This window comes from Entelurus aequoreus, linkage group LG14 (genome assembly GCF_033978785.1).
Source record: "Entelurus aequoreus isolate RoL-2023_Sb linkage group LG14, RoL_Eaeq_v1.1, whole genome shotgun sequence".
Taxonomy (NCBI): Eukaryota; Metazoa; Chordata; class Actinopteri; order Syngnathiformes; family Syngnathidae; genus Entelurus; species Entelurus aequoreus.
The window spans coordinates 25,907,648-25,927,985 of record NC_084744.1 but is presented as its reverse complement, the minus strand read 5'-3'; the positions used below and the strand labels follow the sequence as shown (position 1 = coordinate 25,927,985).

Below are 20,338 nucleotides of genomic sequence, written 5' to 3'. Positions count from 1 at the left end.
CTCCCGCCAACCAGAGCCCTCTCCCTCAGTCCGGATATCGAGAGTGACCTCAAGGCCTGGCTCGCCAGAGGAAAGGAAGAGGAGTATCGAGAGGTCTCCAATGCTGGACCCAGAAACCCAGAGCGCACACGAGGAGGAAATGGAGCCTGACGAACGCTTGGACTCCCTTTTGGATCGTAGGGTGCAGTATCTACACGCCCCTCCCCCCTCCTCACCATCACCATCAGCCCGCCGTAATGCAGGACCATATGACCCACTTCCTCTTCACCCGCCTGGCTCCATAGTTCCCTTCTTCACTCAAGACAGCAGGGAGAACTACAGGGAGATGCGGCTGAGCCTGGAGTACCTGCTAGGAGAACGCAGGCGTACCACAGTGAGCAGCAGAAATGGCTCACACTCCATATTCATTGTAAGCTCCCAATAGCTAAGAGACTTTGCTTCTCCCACGCCAAGTCCCTCACCCCCTACACCGACAGCATGAAAGAACTAGATCACCGCTGGGGTTGTCCATGGGACCACATCCTCGACGAAGTTGAAGCCCTCGGGGAGTTACCTGAGATCCGAACCGACGTAGGCCTGGATGACTACGCCCTCCGCATCCGTTCTCTGGTCACGATGCTGAAGCTGCAGGGACCGATTGGAGCCAGGGAACTAAACGCAGGCTCCACCGTGGAGTGCTTCATAAGGAAGCTGCCCAGACATCGAGAGGAAAGGTTCCGGCGGCGCCACGACCAGCTCCACCCCGACCAGCCATCAGCCAGCTTAGAGGAGCTATCTGACTTTCTGAGAAGTGAGGTAAAGCACATCCGTCTCCCAACAAAAGCTGAGCTGAAGTACGGCAGACACGAATGGACCAATCGAGCAACCAAGAGGAAGGAAGGGTCAGTCCGGGTGATGACGACGATCCCAGGGGCTGACACTAAGGAGGAGAGGGACACCCCCCACGGTGAGTGGGGCAGCCCTAAGCAGGGTGACAAGAAGCTTCAACCACCTTGCCCGTGTTGCACGGGCCCCCACTGGCTTGAACACTGTCCAGAGTTTGGGAAGAATAACACAGAAGAGAGGAAACAGTGGATCAAGGACAACAAACGGTGTTGGAGGTGCGCCCGTGAGCACATGGCCAAGCAATGCACCCTGAAGAGGCCTTGTCGTATTAAGGAATGCGGCAGGATACACCTCACAGTCCTCCACGACCTCAATACCAGAAGCGACAAGCCGGAGACCGGAGAGTACCCCCGGGACCTATCAAGTGAGATCCAGGAGGGTCGTACCTACTACGTAGGCCCAGTCCGTAGTAACAACCCCCGAGTGTTACTCAAGATTGTGCCGGTCATCCTACGCCATGATGGGAGGGAGATGTCCACCTATACCATCATTGATGACGGTGCAGAGTGCACCATCCTGATGAAGGAGGCAGCCACCGCCCTCGGGCTCAAAGGTCATCCTCATCAAATGAAGATCCTCACCATCCGACCTAAGCCCACCCAAGTCGCGGGTGAGATAGTGTCCCTGGAGATCATGGCAAAGGGCGACCAGGAGAAGTGCACCCCCTGCGCGATGTGTTCACCGCGGCTGACATGAGCCTTTCGACTTATGGCTACCCAATGAAGGCGCTCAAGGCAAAGTACCCCCATCTGGCAGAGTTGAGGCTTGATCAGGAAGAGGAAGTGGTACCGACCATCCTACTCAGGTCCGATCAAGCAAGGCTGACCCTCCCAAGGCGCATTCTCCCAGGCCCATGTGGCTGCCCCGTCGCCCTGGACACCCCACTTGGTTGGACTCTCCAAGGTCCTATCAACCTGAAGAGTGTTTGTTAATCCCAGCCAGACCCAAATGCACTTCCTCGGGGCCGAGTGCAAAATGGAGGAACCCTCAAACCAGCCCAATAAGGCTGCCAGTGAGACAGAAGCAGTCCTTGAGGTAATCAAAGCAGATGTGATTGAGGACAATGTGGACATGACAGAGGAGCTTAAGAAGCAACTAACCCCTCTTCAAGTTGACTTCCAGTACAACCAACCTAGCGCCCCTCCCACTCTGAACTTCACCCTTGGAACACAAGTCCCCAAAGCTGAAGTCCTCGCCAATGTGTTAGCCGAAGCGGAAGCAATCCGGAATTCCAAACCATCACGCCCAACTCTCTCCTCATGGGGCGGCCAGTCATGATTGTGGATCCAGCGCTACCCAGAGCGCATTGGCTCCTGGGCAGAGTGAAGACAGTCACTAAGGGTAAGGATGGAACAGCGCTACCCAGAGCGCATTGGCTCCTGGGCAGAGTGAAGACAGTCACTAAGGGTAAGGATGGAAGAGTTCGCTCAGCAGTAGTGGACACTGGCCAGAGAACCTACCATCGACCAGTGCCTCGCCTTATCAAGCTCCCCCCATACTCTGACCCGACTCACCCATACTCTGATCCGACTCCCCCTAAACCCCCCTGATCTGCTTGTATATCAAACCTTCAGTAGTATAACTGATTTCTTTCACATAAATTAGGGGGAGGCTGTTCTGAAGGTTTGCATATTTCTGTAAATTGTCCGTTTTAGTTATATATATAGATCATTTCTCTTAGAGGGATTAATTATTATTATTTATTTCCATTTCATATGTGTTGTTTGGGAAGGTGAAATGTATTTTCTTTAGAGTTGTTTAACCGTTGCCACGGTTACGGTTGCCATGGTTACGGGCACTTCCGTTTCCGCCGGCAGGTAAAAAGTGTATAAAAGAGCTCCGGTATTGACAGGCAGCGGAGCATCGGTAATACTACCCGGAGATAGAGTCCACCACAGTTGCAGATCAGATAAGTAACTAGTACTCTAAGCGTTGTATTTAAGTTTGTTATAAATGACAGTTAAGTGCCGGTGCACTAGTTTAAGTTTAAAGACGTTTTGGGCGCTTCACGTTGCCAGTAGGAGGTGAAGCGCATGCTAACCGCTAGTTAGCTCACCGCAGCTCGCACCTGTGTTTGTTGGCTGCAACGTGACTTCACGAACGCCAGGTTCAGTCACGTTTGGATTAGGTTTATTTACGAGACACTCTCCCCTGTGACTATTTATTGTTTGGAGAGTGAACATTGTAGAGTTTAGTTGTGTGCTATCGTGGCTACCTTGCTGCGAGGGAAGTGGACAGCGCGAGGTACGAGTGTTAGTAGCACGCGCTCACGGGCTAGTCGACAGAGAGGTGACCCAGGACGAGGCTGGTTCTCCTCTCGCTCCAGACTAGACTCGTGAGGGAGATAAGACGAAGCACGACCGAGCCCCCCCCCAAAACCCCCCCCACCCCACCCCCCCCACCCCCCTTCTCTACTCTACAACGTGAGGTGTCCCCCCTCTCCAACGCCCCCTTGGTATCCAGCAGTTGCAACTCACCCCCCCACCCCTACGTGCACCAACGATCCAGCAGGACCACAACAGACTATCTTCTGGCCCAGCCGAGGGGCCCAGGTTGGACTGTGTGTGTGTGTTGTGTAATTGGTTTAGTGCGGGAGGTTTCATTGGGGAGGTAGCGTGTGAGTGGGGATGAGTGTATGAGTGTAATCAATGTGTTCATTATTGTCTGATTATTGTATGTTATATGGTATATAGTAAATTGGTTAACTACATAAGTGGTGTCCTCTCACTCTTTACTAGACTATCTTTATTTGGTAAATAGTGAAAATTAGAGCATCCCCCTAAAGTAAATATACAGTCCTTTACAGGCTCCCGAACACTAAGTAAGATGAAATATCTCAAATAAGGGTGATATTTGCTTATTTTCTGTCTGATAAGATAATTCTTCTCACTAAGCAGATTTTATGTTAGAGTGTTTTATTTGTTTTAAGTGTTTTGGTCCTAAATGATCTCAGTAAGATATTACAGCTTGTTGCTGAGATGTGATGACCTATATTGAGTAAAACATGCTTGAAACTAGAATATCAACTGTTGCAAAGCTGTGTCATCAGCACTCACAAGTATAAAACTACTTTTTTAAAGTAATAATTTCTTATTTCAAGCATGAAAAAAAAAAATCATGATGCCGAGCGCATATCATTATGTCAAGATAATGGCACTAGCATTTAAATCATTTAAGAATATTTTTCAACATATTGAGCAAAAAGATCTCTCTTTTTTTTCTACCAAGAAAAGTGCACTTGTTGTTAGTGAGAATATACTTATTTTAAGGTATTTTTGGGTTCATTGAGGTTAGCTAATTTTACTTGTTTTGGAAAGTCTTGACAATCCGAAATTTCTTGTTCTATTGGCAGATAATTTTGCTTACTTCAAATAAAATACCCCTTATTTTTGTTTTTTGTTTTCTTGTTTTTGAACACTGACTTTTTGCAGTGTATAAAATCAACCACTCTAGATTTTACTGTAAAAAAAAAAAAAAGAGCGCCACTGTTTTGCCATTTCATTTCCAGTAATATGCCGTAAAAAAACACTGCAGCTTTGACGATAAAATTCTGGCAACTGAGCGAGTTTTTTTATACACTAAAATCTATTTGGGGGTTTTTAAAGGCCTACTGAAACCCACTACTACCGACCACGCAGTCTGATAGTTTATATATCAATGATGAAATCTTAACATTGCAACACATGCCAATACGGCCGGGTTAACTTATAAAATTCAATTTAAAATTTTCCGCTAAACTTCCGGTTGAAAACGTCTATGTATGATGACGTATGCGCGTGACGTCAATCGTTGAAACGGAAGTATTCGGACACCATTGAATCCAATACAAAAAGCTCGGTTTTCATCGCAAAATTCCACAGTATTCTGGACATCTGTGTTGGTGAATCTTTTGCAATTTGTTTAATGAACAATGAAGACTGCAAAGAAGAAAGCTGTAGGTGGGATCGGTGTATTAGCGGCTGGCTGCAGCAACACAACCAGGAGGACTTTGACTTGGATAGCAGACGCGCTATCCGACGCTAGCCGCCGACCGCATCTATGATCGGGTGAAGTCCTTCGTCGCTCCGTCGATCGCTGGAACGCAGGTGAGCACGGGTGTTGATGAGCAGATGAGGGCTGGCTGGCGTAGGTGGAGAGCTAATGTTTTTAGCATAGCTCTGTGAGGTCCCGTTGCTAAGTTAGCTTCAATGGCGTCGTTAGCAACAGCATTGTTAAGCTTCGCCAGGATGGAAAGTATTAACCGTGTATTTACAGGTCCATGGTTTAATAGTATTGTTGATTTTCTGTCTATCCTTCCAGTCAGGGGTTTATTTATTTTGTTTCTATCTGCAGTTAAGCCCGATGCTATCACGTTAGCTCCGTAGCTAAAGTGCTTCGCCGATGTATTGTCGTGGGGATAAGTCACTGTGAATGTCCATTTTGCGTTCTCGACTCTCATTTTCAAGAGGATATAGTATCCGAGGTGGTTTAAAATACAAATCCGTGATCCACAATAGAAAAATGAGAGAGTGTGGAATCCAATGAGCCAGCTTGTACCTAAGTTACGGTCAGAGCGAAAAAAGATGCGTCCTGCACTGCACTCTAGTCCTTCACTCTCACGTTCCTCATCCACGAATCTTTCATCCTGGCTCAAATTAATGGGGTAATCGTTGCTTTCTCGGTCCGAATCGCTCTCGCTGCTGGTGTAAACAATGGGGAAATGTGAGGAGCCTTTCAACCTGTGACGTCACGCTACTTCCGGTACTTGCAAAGCTTTTTTATCAGCGACCAAAAGTTGCGAACTTTATCGTCGATGTTCTCTACTAAATCCTTTCAGCAAAAATATGGCAATATCGCGAAATGATCAAGTATGACACATAGAATGGATCTGCTATACCCGTTTAAACAAGAAAAATTAATTTCAGTAGGCCTTTAAGCGAACGTAAAAAAAAAAGTGAATAATCAAATGCTTAGGCAATAATGCAATATCATGAGCTGAATCCTTATACTTTTTTTTTTTAATCATATGTTTACAAGTGGCCCCTCTGAGGGCAGACAAAACTACGATGTGGCCCTCAATGAAAACAAGTTTGACACCCCTGCTCTAAGGGTTTTACCAATAATGCTGCAAAGTATGACTGACCTGACTTCGTTGTTCTGGATGTCTTCCTTATGCCTGCAGATGTGGGACCTCATTGACTGCACATTGGACATTGTTCTGTCCAGTAGGGCTCTGGAACTTTTCAACTGCAACAACAGACAATCTTCATTGAAAAATCCTCACAAAAATAGATAACCATAGTAGTTGATACTTTTGGCACTTTTTTCAGTTAAAGAAACGTTTTCTGACCCTCCTTGGTATTTTTTATTTTGGCTTTTAAAGTGCAAGACAGTGCTTCTCAAACTTTTTTCCACCGAGTACCACCTCAAAAAAACATGGTTCCTCCAAGTGCCATCAAAATTAAAATATAGTAGCGTAGTAGGCCAAAGTCAGGGATCGGCAACCCAAAATGTTGAAAGAGCCATATTGGACCAAAAATAAAAAATAAAAATCTGTCTGGAGCCGCAAAAAATTAAAAGCCTTCTATAAGTGATATAATGAAGTCAACACATGATATACGTGTCTATATTCGCTATGTTAGCCTACTATCAAAATGACTTTGTGTCGCAGGCTGACAACTCTTCGTTGACAGAAATGTTTAAATGGTATATTTATTCTACACATTTTACATTGGAAAACATTAGTAAAACTTCTCAGGGGGTGAGATAACTCCTCTAAATGACTGTCTTAGAATGGCCGAAGGTATAGTAGATGTGTGTGTCCAAGTTAAAAGGAAACGGCAGGCTGTCTTCTTCTAATGAAGACAGCCTGATCAGCAAAATGGGTTACGTTTGCTGTGGTCTGGAACAATCAGAAATGCAGCCAATATTACATACAGATAATGTGTCATGAGACATGCAAATATAAATTAAATACACAGAGGACACAGGAAATTAAATGATTCAATACATACATAAAGCTAGCCTAAATAGCATGTTAGCATCGATTAGCTTGCAGTCATGCAGTGACCAAATATGCCTGATTAGCACTCCACACAAGTCAATAATATCAACAAAGCTCACGTTTGTGCATTCACGCACAGTATAAAACGTTTGGTGGACAAAATGAGACAAAGAATGAGTGGCATACAACACGTCTTTCTGTGGCTGTGTCGGAGAAAGTCGTATATGTAAACAAACTACGGTGAGTTCAAAGACCGCCAAAATGAGTAGGACAAAACGGCGCCCGCCAAATACTCTAATCAGAGAATCATGTTTAATATAAACAGTGGGAGAATGAGTGGCATACAACATGTCCTTCTGTGGCTGTGTCGGAGAAAGTCGTACATGTAAACAAACTACGGTGAGTTCAAGGACCGCCAAAATGAGTAGCACAAAACGGCGCCCGCCAAATACTCTCATCAGAGAATCATGTTTAATATAAACAGTGGGAGAATGAGTGGCATACAACACGTCCTTCTGTGGCTGTGTCGGAGAAAGTCGTACATGTAAACAAACTACGGTGAGTTCAAGGACCGCCAATATGAGTAGGACAAAATGGTGCTCGCCAAATACTCTCATCAGAGAATCATGTTTAATATAAACAGTGGGAGAATGAGTGGCATACAACACGTCCTTCTGTGGCTGTGTCGGAGAAAGTCGTACATGTAAACAAACTACGGTGAGTTCAAGGACCGCCAAAATGAGTAGCACAAAACGGCGCCCGCCAAATACTCTCATCAGAGAATCATGTTTAATATAAACAGTGGGAGAATGAGTGGCATACAACACGTCCTTCTGTGGCTGTGTCGGAGAAAGTCGTACATGTAAACAAACTACGGTGAGTTCAAGGACCGCCAATATGAGTAGGACAAAATGGCGCTCGCCAAATACTCTCATCAGAGAATCATGTTTAATATAAACAGTGGGAGAATGAGTGGCATACAACATGTCCTTCTGTGGCTGTGTCGGAGAAAGTCGTACATGTAAACAAACTACGGTGAGTTCAAGGACCGCCAAAATGAGTAGCACAAAACGGCGCCCGCCAAATACTCTCATCAGAGAATCATGTTTAATATAAACAGTGGGAGAATGAGTGGCATACAACACGTCCTTCTGTGGCTGTGTCGGAGAAAGTCGTACATGTAAACAAACTACGGTGAGTTCAAGGACCGCCAATATGAGTAGGACAAAATGGCGCTCGCCAAATACTCTCATCAGAGAATCATGTTTAATATAAACAGTGGGAGAATGAGTGGCATACAACACGTCCTTCTGTGGCTGTGTCGGAGAAAGTCATACATGTAAACAAACTACGGTGAATTCAAAGACCGCCAAAATGAGTAGGACAAAACGGCGCCCGCCAAATACTCTCATCAGAGAATCATGTTTAATATAAACAGTGGGAGAATGAGTGGCATACAACACGTCCTTCTGTGGCTGTGTCGGAGAAAGTCGTACATGTAAAAAAAACTACGGTGAGTTCAAGGACCGCCAAAATGAGTAGCACAAAACGGCGCCCGCCAAATACTCTCATCAGAGAATCATGTTTAATATAAACAGTGGGAGAATGAGTGGCATACAACACGTCCTTCTGTGGCTGTGTCGGAGAAAGTCGTACATGTAAACAAACTACGGTGAGTTCAAGGACCGCCAAAATGAGTAGCACAAAACGGCGCCCGCCAAATACTCTCATCAGAGAATCATGTTTAATATAAACAGTGGGAGAATGAGTGGCATACAACACGTCCTTCTGTGGCTGTGTCGGAGAAAGTCGTACATGTAAACAAACTACGGTGAGTTCAAGGACCGCCAATATGAGTAGGACAAAATGGCGCTCGCCAAATACTCTCATCAGAGAATCATGTTTAATATAAACAGTGGGAGAATGAGTGGCATACAACATGTCCTTCTGTGGCTGTGTCGGAGAAAGTCATACATGTAAACAAACTACGGTGAATTCAAAGACCGCCAAAATGAGTAGGACAAAACGGCGCCCGCCAAATACTCTCATCAGAGAATCATGTTTAATATAAACAGTGGGAGAATGAGTGGCATACAACACGTCCTTCTGTGGCTGTGTCGGAGAAAGTCGTACATGTAAAAAAAACTACGGTGAGTTCAAGGACCGCCAAAATGAGTAGCACAAAACGGCGCCCGCCAAATACTCTCATCAGAGAATCATGTTTAATATAAACAGAGGGAGAATGAGTGGCATACAACACGTCCTTCTGTGGCTGTGTCGGAGAAAGTCGTACATGTAAACAAACTACGGTGAGTTCAAGGACCGCCAAAATGAGTAGCACAAAACGGCGCCCGCCAAATACTCTCATCAGAGAATCATGTTTAATATAAACAGTGGGAGAATGAGTGGCATACAACACGTCCTTCTGTGGCTGTGTCGGAGAAAGTCGTACATGTAAACAAACTACGGTGAGTTCAAAGACCGCCAATATGAGTAGGACAAAATGGTGCTCGCCAAATACTCTCATCAGAGAATCATGTTTAATATAAACAGTGGGAGAATGACTGGCATACAACACGTCCTTCTGTGGCTGTGTCGGAGAAAGTCGTACATGTAAACAAACTACGGTGAGTTCAAGGACCGCCAAAATGAGTAGCACAAAACGGCGCCCGCCAAATACTCTCACCAGAGAATCATGTTTAATATAAACAGTGGGAGAATGAGTGGCATACAACACGTCCTTCTGTGGCTGTGTCGGAGAAAGTCGTACATGTAAACAAACTACGGTGAGTTCAAGGACCGCCAATATGAGTAGGACAAAATGGCGCTCGCCAAATACTCTCATCAGAGAATCATGTTTAATATAAACAGTGGGAGAATGAGTGGCATACAACATGTCCTTCTGTGGCTGTGTCGGAGAAAGTCGTACATGTAAACAAACTACGGTGAGTTCAAGGACCGCCAAAATGAGTAGCACAAAACGGCGCCCGCCAAATACTCTCATCAGAGAATCATGTTTAATATAAACAGTGGGAGAATGAGTGGCATACAACACGTCCTTCTGTGGCTGTGTCGGAGAAAGTCGTACATGTAAACAAACTACGGTGAGTTCAAGGACCGCCAATATGAGTAGGACAAAATGGCGCTCGCCAAATACTCTCATCAGAGAATCATGTTTAATATAAACAGTGGGAGAATGAGTGGCATACAACACGTCCTTCTGTGGCTGTGTCGGAGAAAGTCATACATGTAAACAAACTACGGTGAATTCAAAGACCGCCAAAATGAGTAGGACAAAACGGCGCCCGCCAAATACTCTCATCAGAGAATCATGTTTAATATAAACAGTGGGAGAATGAGTGGCATACAACACGTCCTTCTGTGGCTGTGTCGGAGAAAGTCGTACATGTAAAAAAAACTACGGTGAGTTCAAGGACCGCCAAAATGAGTAGCACAAAACGGCGCCCGCCAAATACTCTCATCAGAGAATCATGTTTAATATAAACAGTGGGAGAATGAGTGGCATACAACACGTCCTTCTGTGGCTGTGTCGGAGAAAGTCGTACATGTAAACAAACTACGGTGAGTTCAAGGACCGCCAAAATGAGTAGGACAAAATGGCGCTCGCCAAATACTCTCATCAGAGAATCATGTTTAATATAAACAGTTGGAGAATGAGTGGCATACAACATGTCCTTCTGTGGCTGTGTCGGAGAAAGTCGTACATGTAAACAAACTACGGTGAGTTCAAGGACCGCCAAAATGAGTAGGACAAAACGGCGCCCGCCAAATACTCTCATCAGAGAATCATGTTTCATATAAACAGTGGGATTTCTAACTATTAGGAAGGTTTGTGTCATGTTGTCCTCCTACAGAAAACATATTAAAACAAAAATGTTTTTTCCCCCATCTTTTTCTATTTTCATACATTTAGGGCGGCGGTAAAGAGCCGCAGGTTGCAGACCTCCGTCCTAAATGTTCATTGAAAACAAGTCTGAGGTTTTATTCAACCCTTGAGTCGACTTTATTCAAAACTACATTAAGCATCCTAAGTGACAAAAAACGGACACGCTGTGTTAGAAGTCATATATTATTTTTTAAACTTTCAACACTTAAAATGTTTCAGTTTTCAGTTTCTAACCTATTTATATACCGTATTTTATGGACTCACCGGATTATAAGGCGCATCAAAGTGGTCATAATATGATTTTTTTCTAAATGTAAAACACTTTCTTGTGGGCTACATAACATGTAATGGTGGTTCTTTGGTCAAAATGTTGCATAGATTATGTTTTACAGATCATCTTCAAGTCGCTTTCTGAGCGTCGCTTCAAGATGCGCCGTTTTGTGGGCGGTCTTATTTACGTGGCTCACCTTCGACAGCGTCTCCTCCCCGCCATCTTTGTTGTAGCGGTGTAGCGTGCAAGGACGGGAGTGGAAGAAGTGTCAAAAGATGGAGCTAACTGTTTTAATGACATTCAGATTTTACTTTAATCAATAACGGAGCAGCATCTTCTCATCCGTGGCTCACTAGTGAAAAAGCGTCCGACCGGAACTCTCTAATAACTAAAGTTCCATGGGTGAATAATGTAAACTCCCTACACTGGTAGTTTTTAGCGCTTCCATAGCGAGATATAAGTTGGAACTTTACACTACTTTATATTAGAAATGGCAACAGCAGAGGGTGAATGTCCCATAACAAGAAGATAGAGAAAAAGAAGAAGCTTATCGACTACGATATCAGCACAGACTACAGTGGCAGACGTGCGCAAATTTTCAGGACTTATACCGATCTCAAATACACATCAGCAGGTACCAGAAGGTAAGAAAAGTTGGTTTTGCATAATATTGTGAAACAAAACGCCAGATAATATGTCTGCTAATGGGTGCCATTCTGCGGTCCTTATACACACACCATAATAATACTTGTATCTCTGACTACAGTAGCCGTAATGGGCCGACAATCCATTCAGCGGTGTGGCTTCAAAGTCGTACTAAAACATTTTGACAGATTTCTGAGTGCCGTGTGTAATGTTCTTTATTTTCAATGGAACATTTAAAGTTGTGGTGTGGTTTACTGGCGTCATATTGCAGTCTACACATATTTCTTATGTGTGGCTGCCATCTACTGGTCACACTTATCATTACACCGTGTACAAAATAAAATAGCTTCGAGGTTGGTAAGCACAACCACAATTATTCCGTACATTAGGCGCACCGGGTTATAAGGCACACTGTCGTTTTTGAGAAAGGATTTTAAGTGCGTCTTATAGTCCAAAAAATATGGTATATACATTTTTTATGAATTTGGATTTTTAAAAAATGTTTTATCCTTTTTTTGTAGAAAGAAAACACCGTATTTCATTTGAGAATAACACAAAAATATGCAATATTTTCCAAAAATGAGAGGGGCAAGTGGTAACAAATGGATGGATGGATATTTTAGATGAGGTAATTACAGCCTAGGTAATAATATGTCAATTATTTATAACAACACTGAATTTGTTTTTTTAACCAAAAACTCACACTATCCCTCCTTGCTAAAAAAAACAACAAATGGGTAAAGTTATAAAAGTGTTATAAAAAAAAAGTACTTTATGATTTAGATGTTCAGGAATTCTGACCTCATCTTGCATTTCCATGTAGTTCTTCTCCCGCTCCTTTAAGTTCAGTCGCAGTCTTGAAGCCAGTCCATTGGTTGTTGTTATCTTCTTCTCTTTTTCCTTGTTGTCGTCCATCTGAGACTCCTGGAGGTTCCTCATTTCTGTTAAGGTGTCGTTCCTTTCCCGGATGATCTGGTTGGTCTTGGACAGTTTCTAGAAAGATGGACAGACGCGGTGTTTGGTGTGTTTACATGATGTTGGTTAATATCAAGGGTCCAAACTACGGCTTACGGGCCAAGTGCGGCCCATCGGTGTCTACGGTTTGGCCCGAGAAACAAGTTTAATAAGGAATTTGGCCCGGGAGGTGCCAACAGCTTAATTTCAAACAGCTGACAGTCTACTTGCTGCAAATTTGCTGCCATCTTTTGAACAATGTAAGTAAATCAGGTCAATAACTATTAATTGTAATTGGAAGTGTACACAGCACAGCATTTACTTTCTGTATATGACCCAATCCAAACAACCTTTCCCAGTCATGGTGCAAACTGCAACCAACACAGGAAGTCAACACACGTGGCCACACATAAGACAACCTGTTCACTGAACTTTGTGGATATTATATAAACATCCAAACACTATACATAATTCAAAATGACACCCATTTAAAGCCGATACAATGCATGATGGGATAATGCAAAACACTCTCCACACTTATTCATGTTTGGCGCATTTTAGCTGCTTGATATTTCTAATTGATTACAAAACTTTAAGGATGTCGTCACGGAAGTAAACAAGGTAGAAGTCGAACTTTATATATATATATATATATATATATATATATATATATATATATATATATATATATATATTCACATACATACATACATACATATATATATATATATATTCACATACATACATACATACATATATATACATACATACATACATACATACATACATACATATATATATATATATATATATATATATATATATATATATATATATATATATATATATATATATATATATATATATATATATATATATATATATATATATATATATATACACTACCGTTCAAAAGTTTGGGGTCACATTGAAATGTCCTTATTTTTGAAGGAAAAGCACTGTACTTTTCAATGAAGATAACATTAAACTAGTCTTAACTTTAAAGAAATACACTCTATACATTGCTAATGTGGTAAATGACTATTCTAGCTGCAAATGTCTGGTTTTTGGTGCAATATCTACATAGGTGTATAGAGGCCCATTTCCAGCAACTATCACTCCAGTGTTCTAAAGGTACAATGCCTTCTGAGCTCATTGGCTCAGAAGGCTAATTGATGATTAGAAAACCCTTGTGCAATCATGTTCACACATCTGAAAACAGTTTAGCTCGTTACAGAAGCTACAAAACTGACCTTCCTTTGAGCAGATTGAGTTTCTGGAGCATCACATTTGTGGGGTCAATTAAACGCTCAAAATGGCCAGAAAAAGAGAACTTTCATCTGAAACTCGAGTCTAATCTTGTTCTTAGAAATGAAGGCTATTCCACAAAATTGTTTGGGTGACCCCAAACTTTTGAACGGTAGTGTATATATATATATATATATATATATATATATATATATATATATATATATATATATATATATATACACACACACACACACATATACAGTACAGGCCAAAAGTTCATTGCCTTCTCATTCAATGGGTTTTCTTTATTTCCATGACTATTTACATTGTAGATAGTCACTGAAGGCATCAAAACTATGAATGAACACATGTGGAGTTATGTACTTAACAAAAAAAGGTGAAATAACTGAAAACATGTTGAAGCTCATCGAGAGAATGCCAAGAGTGTGCAAAGCAGTAATCAGAGCAAGGGGTGGCTATTTTGAAGAACTAGAATATAAAACATGTTTTGAGTTATTTCACCTTTTTCAATGTGGCGGCCCCTAAGGCAAAAAGATTTTGGACAGCCCTGGTTTATGTTGTCAGCATTTTCGCTTACCAGAGCACACTGATGCATGTCAGCATCTCTTTGCTTCATCTGTTGGATGGTGTTTTCCCACTGGTGGATGATCTGCTCGGTCTCCATGTGAGCCTGCTGCAAATTCTCTGTCATCTTGTCCAAAGCAATCTGAAAGAAAAGCACACAAAACATGCCTGGATTGGTGTGCAGTCTTATGAAATCCCAGATATTGACTTGTTACTCATTTCTGGTAAGAACCATCAACCTACAAAATTCAACACTGTTTGTCTCCCATCTTGTCGTAATTTAGACACCTTTTCCAATTATTAATCTCCCAGGCCAATGGTTCTCAATAATATTTTGTCTTTTTAAGAAAATGTTCATATTTATTAATAAATGATGCTAGTTGTTACACTTAGCTTATTTTACTCAAAGGGGACCTTTTAAGCAAAACCAACTTTTCCTACCTATTGGTACCTGTTTTTGTGTATTTGGGATCTACAAAAGTCCTGTAAATTTGAAATCCAACCATGCGGAGATTTTTGTGAAAACAATATTGCCTTTCTTTATACTTCCTCCAAACGAGCCACTTGGAATTGACCCAAATTGTGACATTTTTCCCAACTGGGACGTCAGCAGATATTTCCATATATGGTAGATTTTTACCCAAAGGGCTTTGTGCGAGTCTGACATTGTAGTCTGGCGGTGTCGTCAATAAAGAATGTGAATTTCAATGAGCTGGAGCAGCTTGGGAAAGATGATGACAAACGTCTTTTTATGTTTGGAAAAAACATGATGGATATTTCTGTCTATTGCATTATGTGTTGGTTTGTTATGAAAATAACAAAGCAATATTTTGTGACTGGATGTGTCAAATATGATACAAATTGAAAATTGTAAATGGCAATTGATTTTTGTAAAAATAAAGATTAAAAAAATATTTGACCAATCAAAGCTCCAGTTTTAAATAATTTAATTGTTTCTATCAATTATTTAGTGGTTCAGAATTTAAAGGGATAAACATGCAAACTTCACAGATGCTGCAACACTGTCTATTGTAGATTTGCACCTGTGCATGTTGTGTATATTACCTGTGCAGATAGAGTCTCCGTCATTTCCTTGTCCAGCGCTTTGCGTTTTTTATTGCCCTCTATTGTGGTCCTCTCAATAGCCAAAGTGAGTGACTGGATGACGACAGATCATAAACATGTGAGTGAAAAGAAGGAATTGATTAAAGAAGCATGCTGCACTGCACTTTTGCCCGCTAGCAGGTTGTATCAGAACACAATAATTGGTTTAAAGGGCGTCTTCTAAGCCCTTATCACCATAGACAAGCTCTTTCCAAGTTATTTCCACAGGATCAACATAGGAAAATAGGACACATCTATCATTGGTTGTTATATTTAAGCTGTTAGTACCTTGATTCTCAACTCATCTTGCTGTGAATACTTAATTATGGCCATCATGTCGTCATCTTTTTGTGTTGACTCCTCCAAAAAGGCCTCCATGCCCTTCTGGTCCCACTGCATTTGAGTCCGAAACTGCTCCAGATTTTGTTTATCCTTGAGGATTTGTTTCTGAGGATACAGACATTGTTTCATTGTCATTTTGGCCAAACTTCAACATAATGTTAAAATAAATGTAATCTTATACATCCATACACCTCTAAGGTATCTTTCTTGTCAGACATATATTGAATATTGTTTTCCGTCTTGGCATTTTCCTGCACCAGGCGACCTGTTTCCCTCTCTGCGATGGCGGCGAGGTGTGTCTCTGACTCTGCTTCTCGATCTTTGGCCCTGCACAGAGCCTTTTTGCACAGTACACACACTTCCATTAGAAGCTGCTCTAATCATCTGATCTAAAGGATTTATGCCGGAACCATCTCTCCAATACCAAGAAGAGGAAGACGAATACAAATAAAAATTTGAATGAAGAAGAAGAAATAAGAAAACAGGATGAGGAGGAGCAGGAGAATGAGGAGGAAGAAGAGGAATATTACAGGGGGAAAAAGAAAATAATAAAAACAAAGAAAAAGAAAGGATAAAGGGGTAAAGAAGGAGAAAGAGAAGGAGGAGGAAGAAGACGAAAGAAAAAAGAAAAATAATGAAAAGGACAAAGAAAAATGAAGAAAAACAAGGAAAAAGAAAAAGGAAAAGAAAAACAAAGAAAAGGAAAAGGAGAAGAGGAATATTAAGAAAAAAGAAAATAATAAAAACTAAGAAAAAGAAAGAAATCAGGAAACAGGGAAAAAGAAGAAGGAGGAGGAGGAAGAAAAAGAAAGAAAAAAGAAAAATAATGAAAAGGACAAAGAAAAATTAAGAAAAAACGAAGAAAAAGGAGAAGTAGGAGAAGGAGACGAAAGAGAAGAAGAAGAAGAGGAAGGAGAAGAAAAAGAGGAAGAATAAAGAAGAAAAAAGAAATGAAAGAAGAAGACAAAGAGGGGGAAGCTTAAGAAGAAAAAGGTAAAGAAATGAACGAAAAAATAAATAAAAGTGAAGGGAAAGGGGATAAAAGAGGAGAAGAAGGAGAAGAAGAAGAAGAAGAAGAAGAAGAGTACAAAGAACAATTAGAATGAAGAAGAAGAAGAAAACAAAGGAGGAGGAGGAGCAAGAGGGTGAGGAGGAAGAAGAGAAGATAGAAGAAGAAAAAGAGGGATTTTAAGACGAAAAAAGAAAATAAGAAAAAGAAAGAAAAAGAAGGAATAAAGGAAAGGGCAAGAGAAGGAGAAGAAGAAGGATGAGGAAGAGGAAGAGGAACAGGAGGAAGAAGAAAGAAAAAAGAAAAATAATGAAAAGGACAAAGAAAAATGAAGGAAAAATGAAGGAAAAACAAAGAAAAAGAAAAAGGAGAAGAAGAACAAAGAAAAGGAGAAGAAGTAGAAGAGGAATATTAAGAACAAAGAAAATAATAAAAACAAAAAAAAGAAAGAAATAAGGAAAAAGGGAAAAAGAAGGAGGAGGAGGAACAGGAGGAGGAAAAAGATAGAAAAAATAAAAATAATGAAAAGGATAAAGAAAAATTAAGGAAAAACAAAGAAAAAGGAGAAAGAGAACAAGAGGAAGGAGAAGAAGAAGAAGAGGAAGAATAAAGAAGAAAAAAGAAAAGAAAGAAAAAGACAGGGGGAAGCTTAAGAAGAAAAAAGTAAAGAAATGAAGGAAAAAACAAAAGGGAAGGAAAAGGGGAAAAAAGAGGCGGAGGAGAAGGAGAACAAGAAAAATACAAAGAAAAAATAGAATTAAGAAGAAGAAGGAAGAAAACAGAGGAGGAAGAGCAGGAGAATGAGGAGGATAGAAAATATAGAAGAAAAAGAAGAAGAGGAATTTTAAGAAGAAAAAAGAAAATAAGAAAAAGAAAGGAATAAGGGGAAAAGACGGAGAAGAAGAAGGAGGAGGAAGATGAAGAGGAACAAGAGGAAGAAGAAAGAAAGAAAAAAGAAAAATAATGAAAAGGACAAAGAAAAATGAAGGAAAAGAAAAAAGTGAAGGAGAACAAGAGGAAGAATAAAGAAGAAAAAAGAAAAGAAAGACACAGGGGAAGCTTAAGAAGAAAAAAGTAAAGAAATGAACGTAAAAAACTAAGAAAAGTGAAGGAAGGGGAGGAGGAGAAGGAGAAGAAGATGAAGTAGTAGAAGAAGAATAAAAAAGTAAAACAATGAAAAAGACAAAAGAAAATGGAAGGAAGAAAAAAAAGGAAGAAGAAGGACAAGGACAAGGAGAAAAAAGGGAGAAAAAGAAGATAGAGGTAAAAGAAAAGTAAGAAGAAGATAAGGAAGAAGGTAAAGAAAGGGAATAATAGAGAACAACAGAGAAAAGAAAGACGAATGAGTAAAGAATCATAAGAAAAAGGAAGGAAGAAGGAGAAAAGAAAGAGGGTAAGAAGAAGAAAAAGGATAAGGAGGAGGAAGAGGAAGAAGAAGCAATAATCATATTGAATATTTGATGGAAGAATGTGCCGATCGATCACTTCGATGATGCGTGTCTCATTTTGGTGATGAACTTTGTGATCACTATTGCCAAATTAATTCCTGTTTTGCTTTTGTTTTTTGTCTCCGGGCTAACAAGCACAGTTTTGTGTTCCATCTTCTAATAATACTCACCTCCATTACAGCAACAAAACTGCATTTCTTCGTATCTTAAGTATCATTATCACTGGATGAACATCATTATTACACCATGATGAAGAGAGTTTAAATGTGTTGATATTGAAAACTGTAAATATCACTCACTATAAAATACACAGTATTTGTGATTGGTATCGGTATCGGCCAATATCATTCGGAAATGATAATATCGGAATCGGAACATCCCTAATTTGTATGACATATACTGTAAACATATTTTCAAAAAAACCTACCTCTGTGATTTCCAGCTCCTTTTTAACATTTTTCAGGAAGTCGTTTCCTAATTGCTCCCTTTCTTTATTACTCTCAAATTTGTTTTTCAGCTGCAAGAGATCTCTCTTTTTCAAGCAAATCTGCAAAATGACATGACAAACATTGTGTTATAAAATATAGAATTCTATTTTTACTAGCTTTCCACCTTTCCATGCACAGCCACCAGGCACTCGCCATGGAGCCCTATCTCCAGGCCTGGCTCCGGCCGGGGGGGCCCCGGTGACCCACTGCCAGGGGAGGAAATACTTGGTCCTTGGTTTGATGATAAAAATAATAATAATAATACATTTTATTTATAAGTCGCCTTTCTCGGCACTCAAGGACACCGTACAAAATCACAACAATAAAATCAAATTGGATAAAACAACAACAACAACAACAGAGAGAAAAGAAAAGATGATTACAATGAATAAGCAGTCAGGAATAGGTGTGTTTTGAGTCTTGATTTGAAGAGGGATATTGAATCTAAGTTGCGAAGGTCTGAGGGTAAAGGTTTGTTATATTCATAGACATTTTTGAGCTGCTTTTTTGTCTGGTCCCCCACCTAGGACCTATTTGTCATTGGAGACCCTACCAGGAGACATAGAAGCCCCCGGACAACATACAGTCGTGCTCATAAGTTTACATACCCTGGGAGAATTTATGATTTCTTGGCCATTCTTCAGAGAATATGAATGATAACACAAAAACCTTTCTTTCACTCATGCTTAATGGTTGTGTGAAGCTATTTATTGGCAAACAACTGTGTTTAATCTTTTTAAATCAAAATGACAAAAGAAAGTACCCAAATGACCCTGATCAAAAGTTGACATACCCCAGTGACTTTGATCTGATAACATGCACAAAAGTTGACACAAACAGGTTTGAATGGCTAATCAAGGTTCCAATCCTCACCTGTGACCTGGTTGTTTGTCATTAATGTGTGTGTATAAAAGGTCAGTGAGTTTCTGGGCCTCTGACAGACCATTGCATCTTTCATCCAGTGCTGCACAGATGTTTCTGGATTCTGAGTCATGGGGAAGGCAAAAAAATTGGCAAAGGATCTGCGAGAAAGGGTAATTGAACTGCATAAAACAGGAAAGGGGTATAAAAAGATATCCAAGGAATTGAGAATGCCATTACAAACAAACAGGTTACAGGTGATGATTGGAACCTTGATTAGCCATTCAAACCTGTTTGTGTCAACTTTTGTGCATGTTATCAGATCAAAGTCACTGGGGTATGTAAACTTTTGATCAGGGTCATTTGGGTACTTTCTTTTGTCATTTTGATTTAATTATGTAAGCGAGTCATTTGCTGTGGTTAATCAGGATTCAATTAAATTCCAAAGTGTGAAAAATATTAATCATATGACTGCACTATTTAAAATACATGACGATATTGTTAAACACCATTATTAAAACGCATTGTCACAAAATCCTATTAATTGTTTTCTTTAACATATTTCCCATCAGCTAAACCTCAAGCAAATGTCCATTGTAGTGGAC

General features: G+C 40.7%; 1 protein-coding gene across 1 annotated transcript in view; it reads right to left on the bottom strand.

Annotated features, from left to right (window-relative positions):
- The window catches only part of LOC133664269 (coiled-coil domain-containing protein 39-like), a 61,583-nt gene that overhangs the window by 38,204 nt on the left and 3,041 nt on the right, over nt 1-20,338 (bottom strand). The window contains exons 2-8 of the mRNA XM_062068781.1: nt 18,812-18,931; nt 16,119-16,265; nt 15,874-16,032; nt 15,547-15,639; nt 14,495-14,623; nt 12,493-12,684; nt 6,008-6,111 (exon numbers count right to left, since the gene is read on the bottom strand). Of these exons, the coding sequence (XP_061924765.1) occupies nt 6,008-6,111; nt 12,493-12,684; nt 14,495-14,623; nt 15,547-15,639; nt 15,874-16,032; nt 16,119-16,265; nt 18,812-18,931 (944 nt within the window). The remainder of the gene's footprint in view (nt 1-6,007; nt 6,112-12,492; nt 12,685-14,494; nt 14,624-15,546; nt 15,640-15,873; nt 16,033-16,118; nt 16,266-18,811; nt 18,932-20,338) is intronic.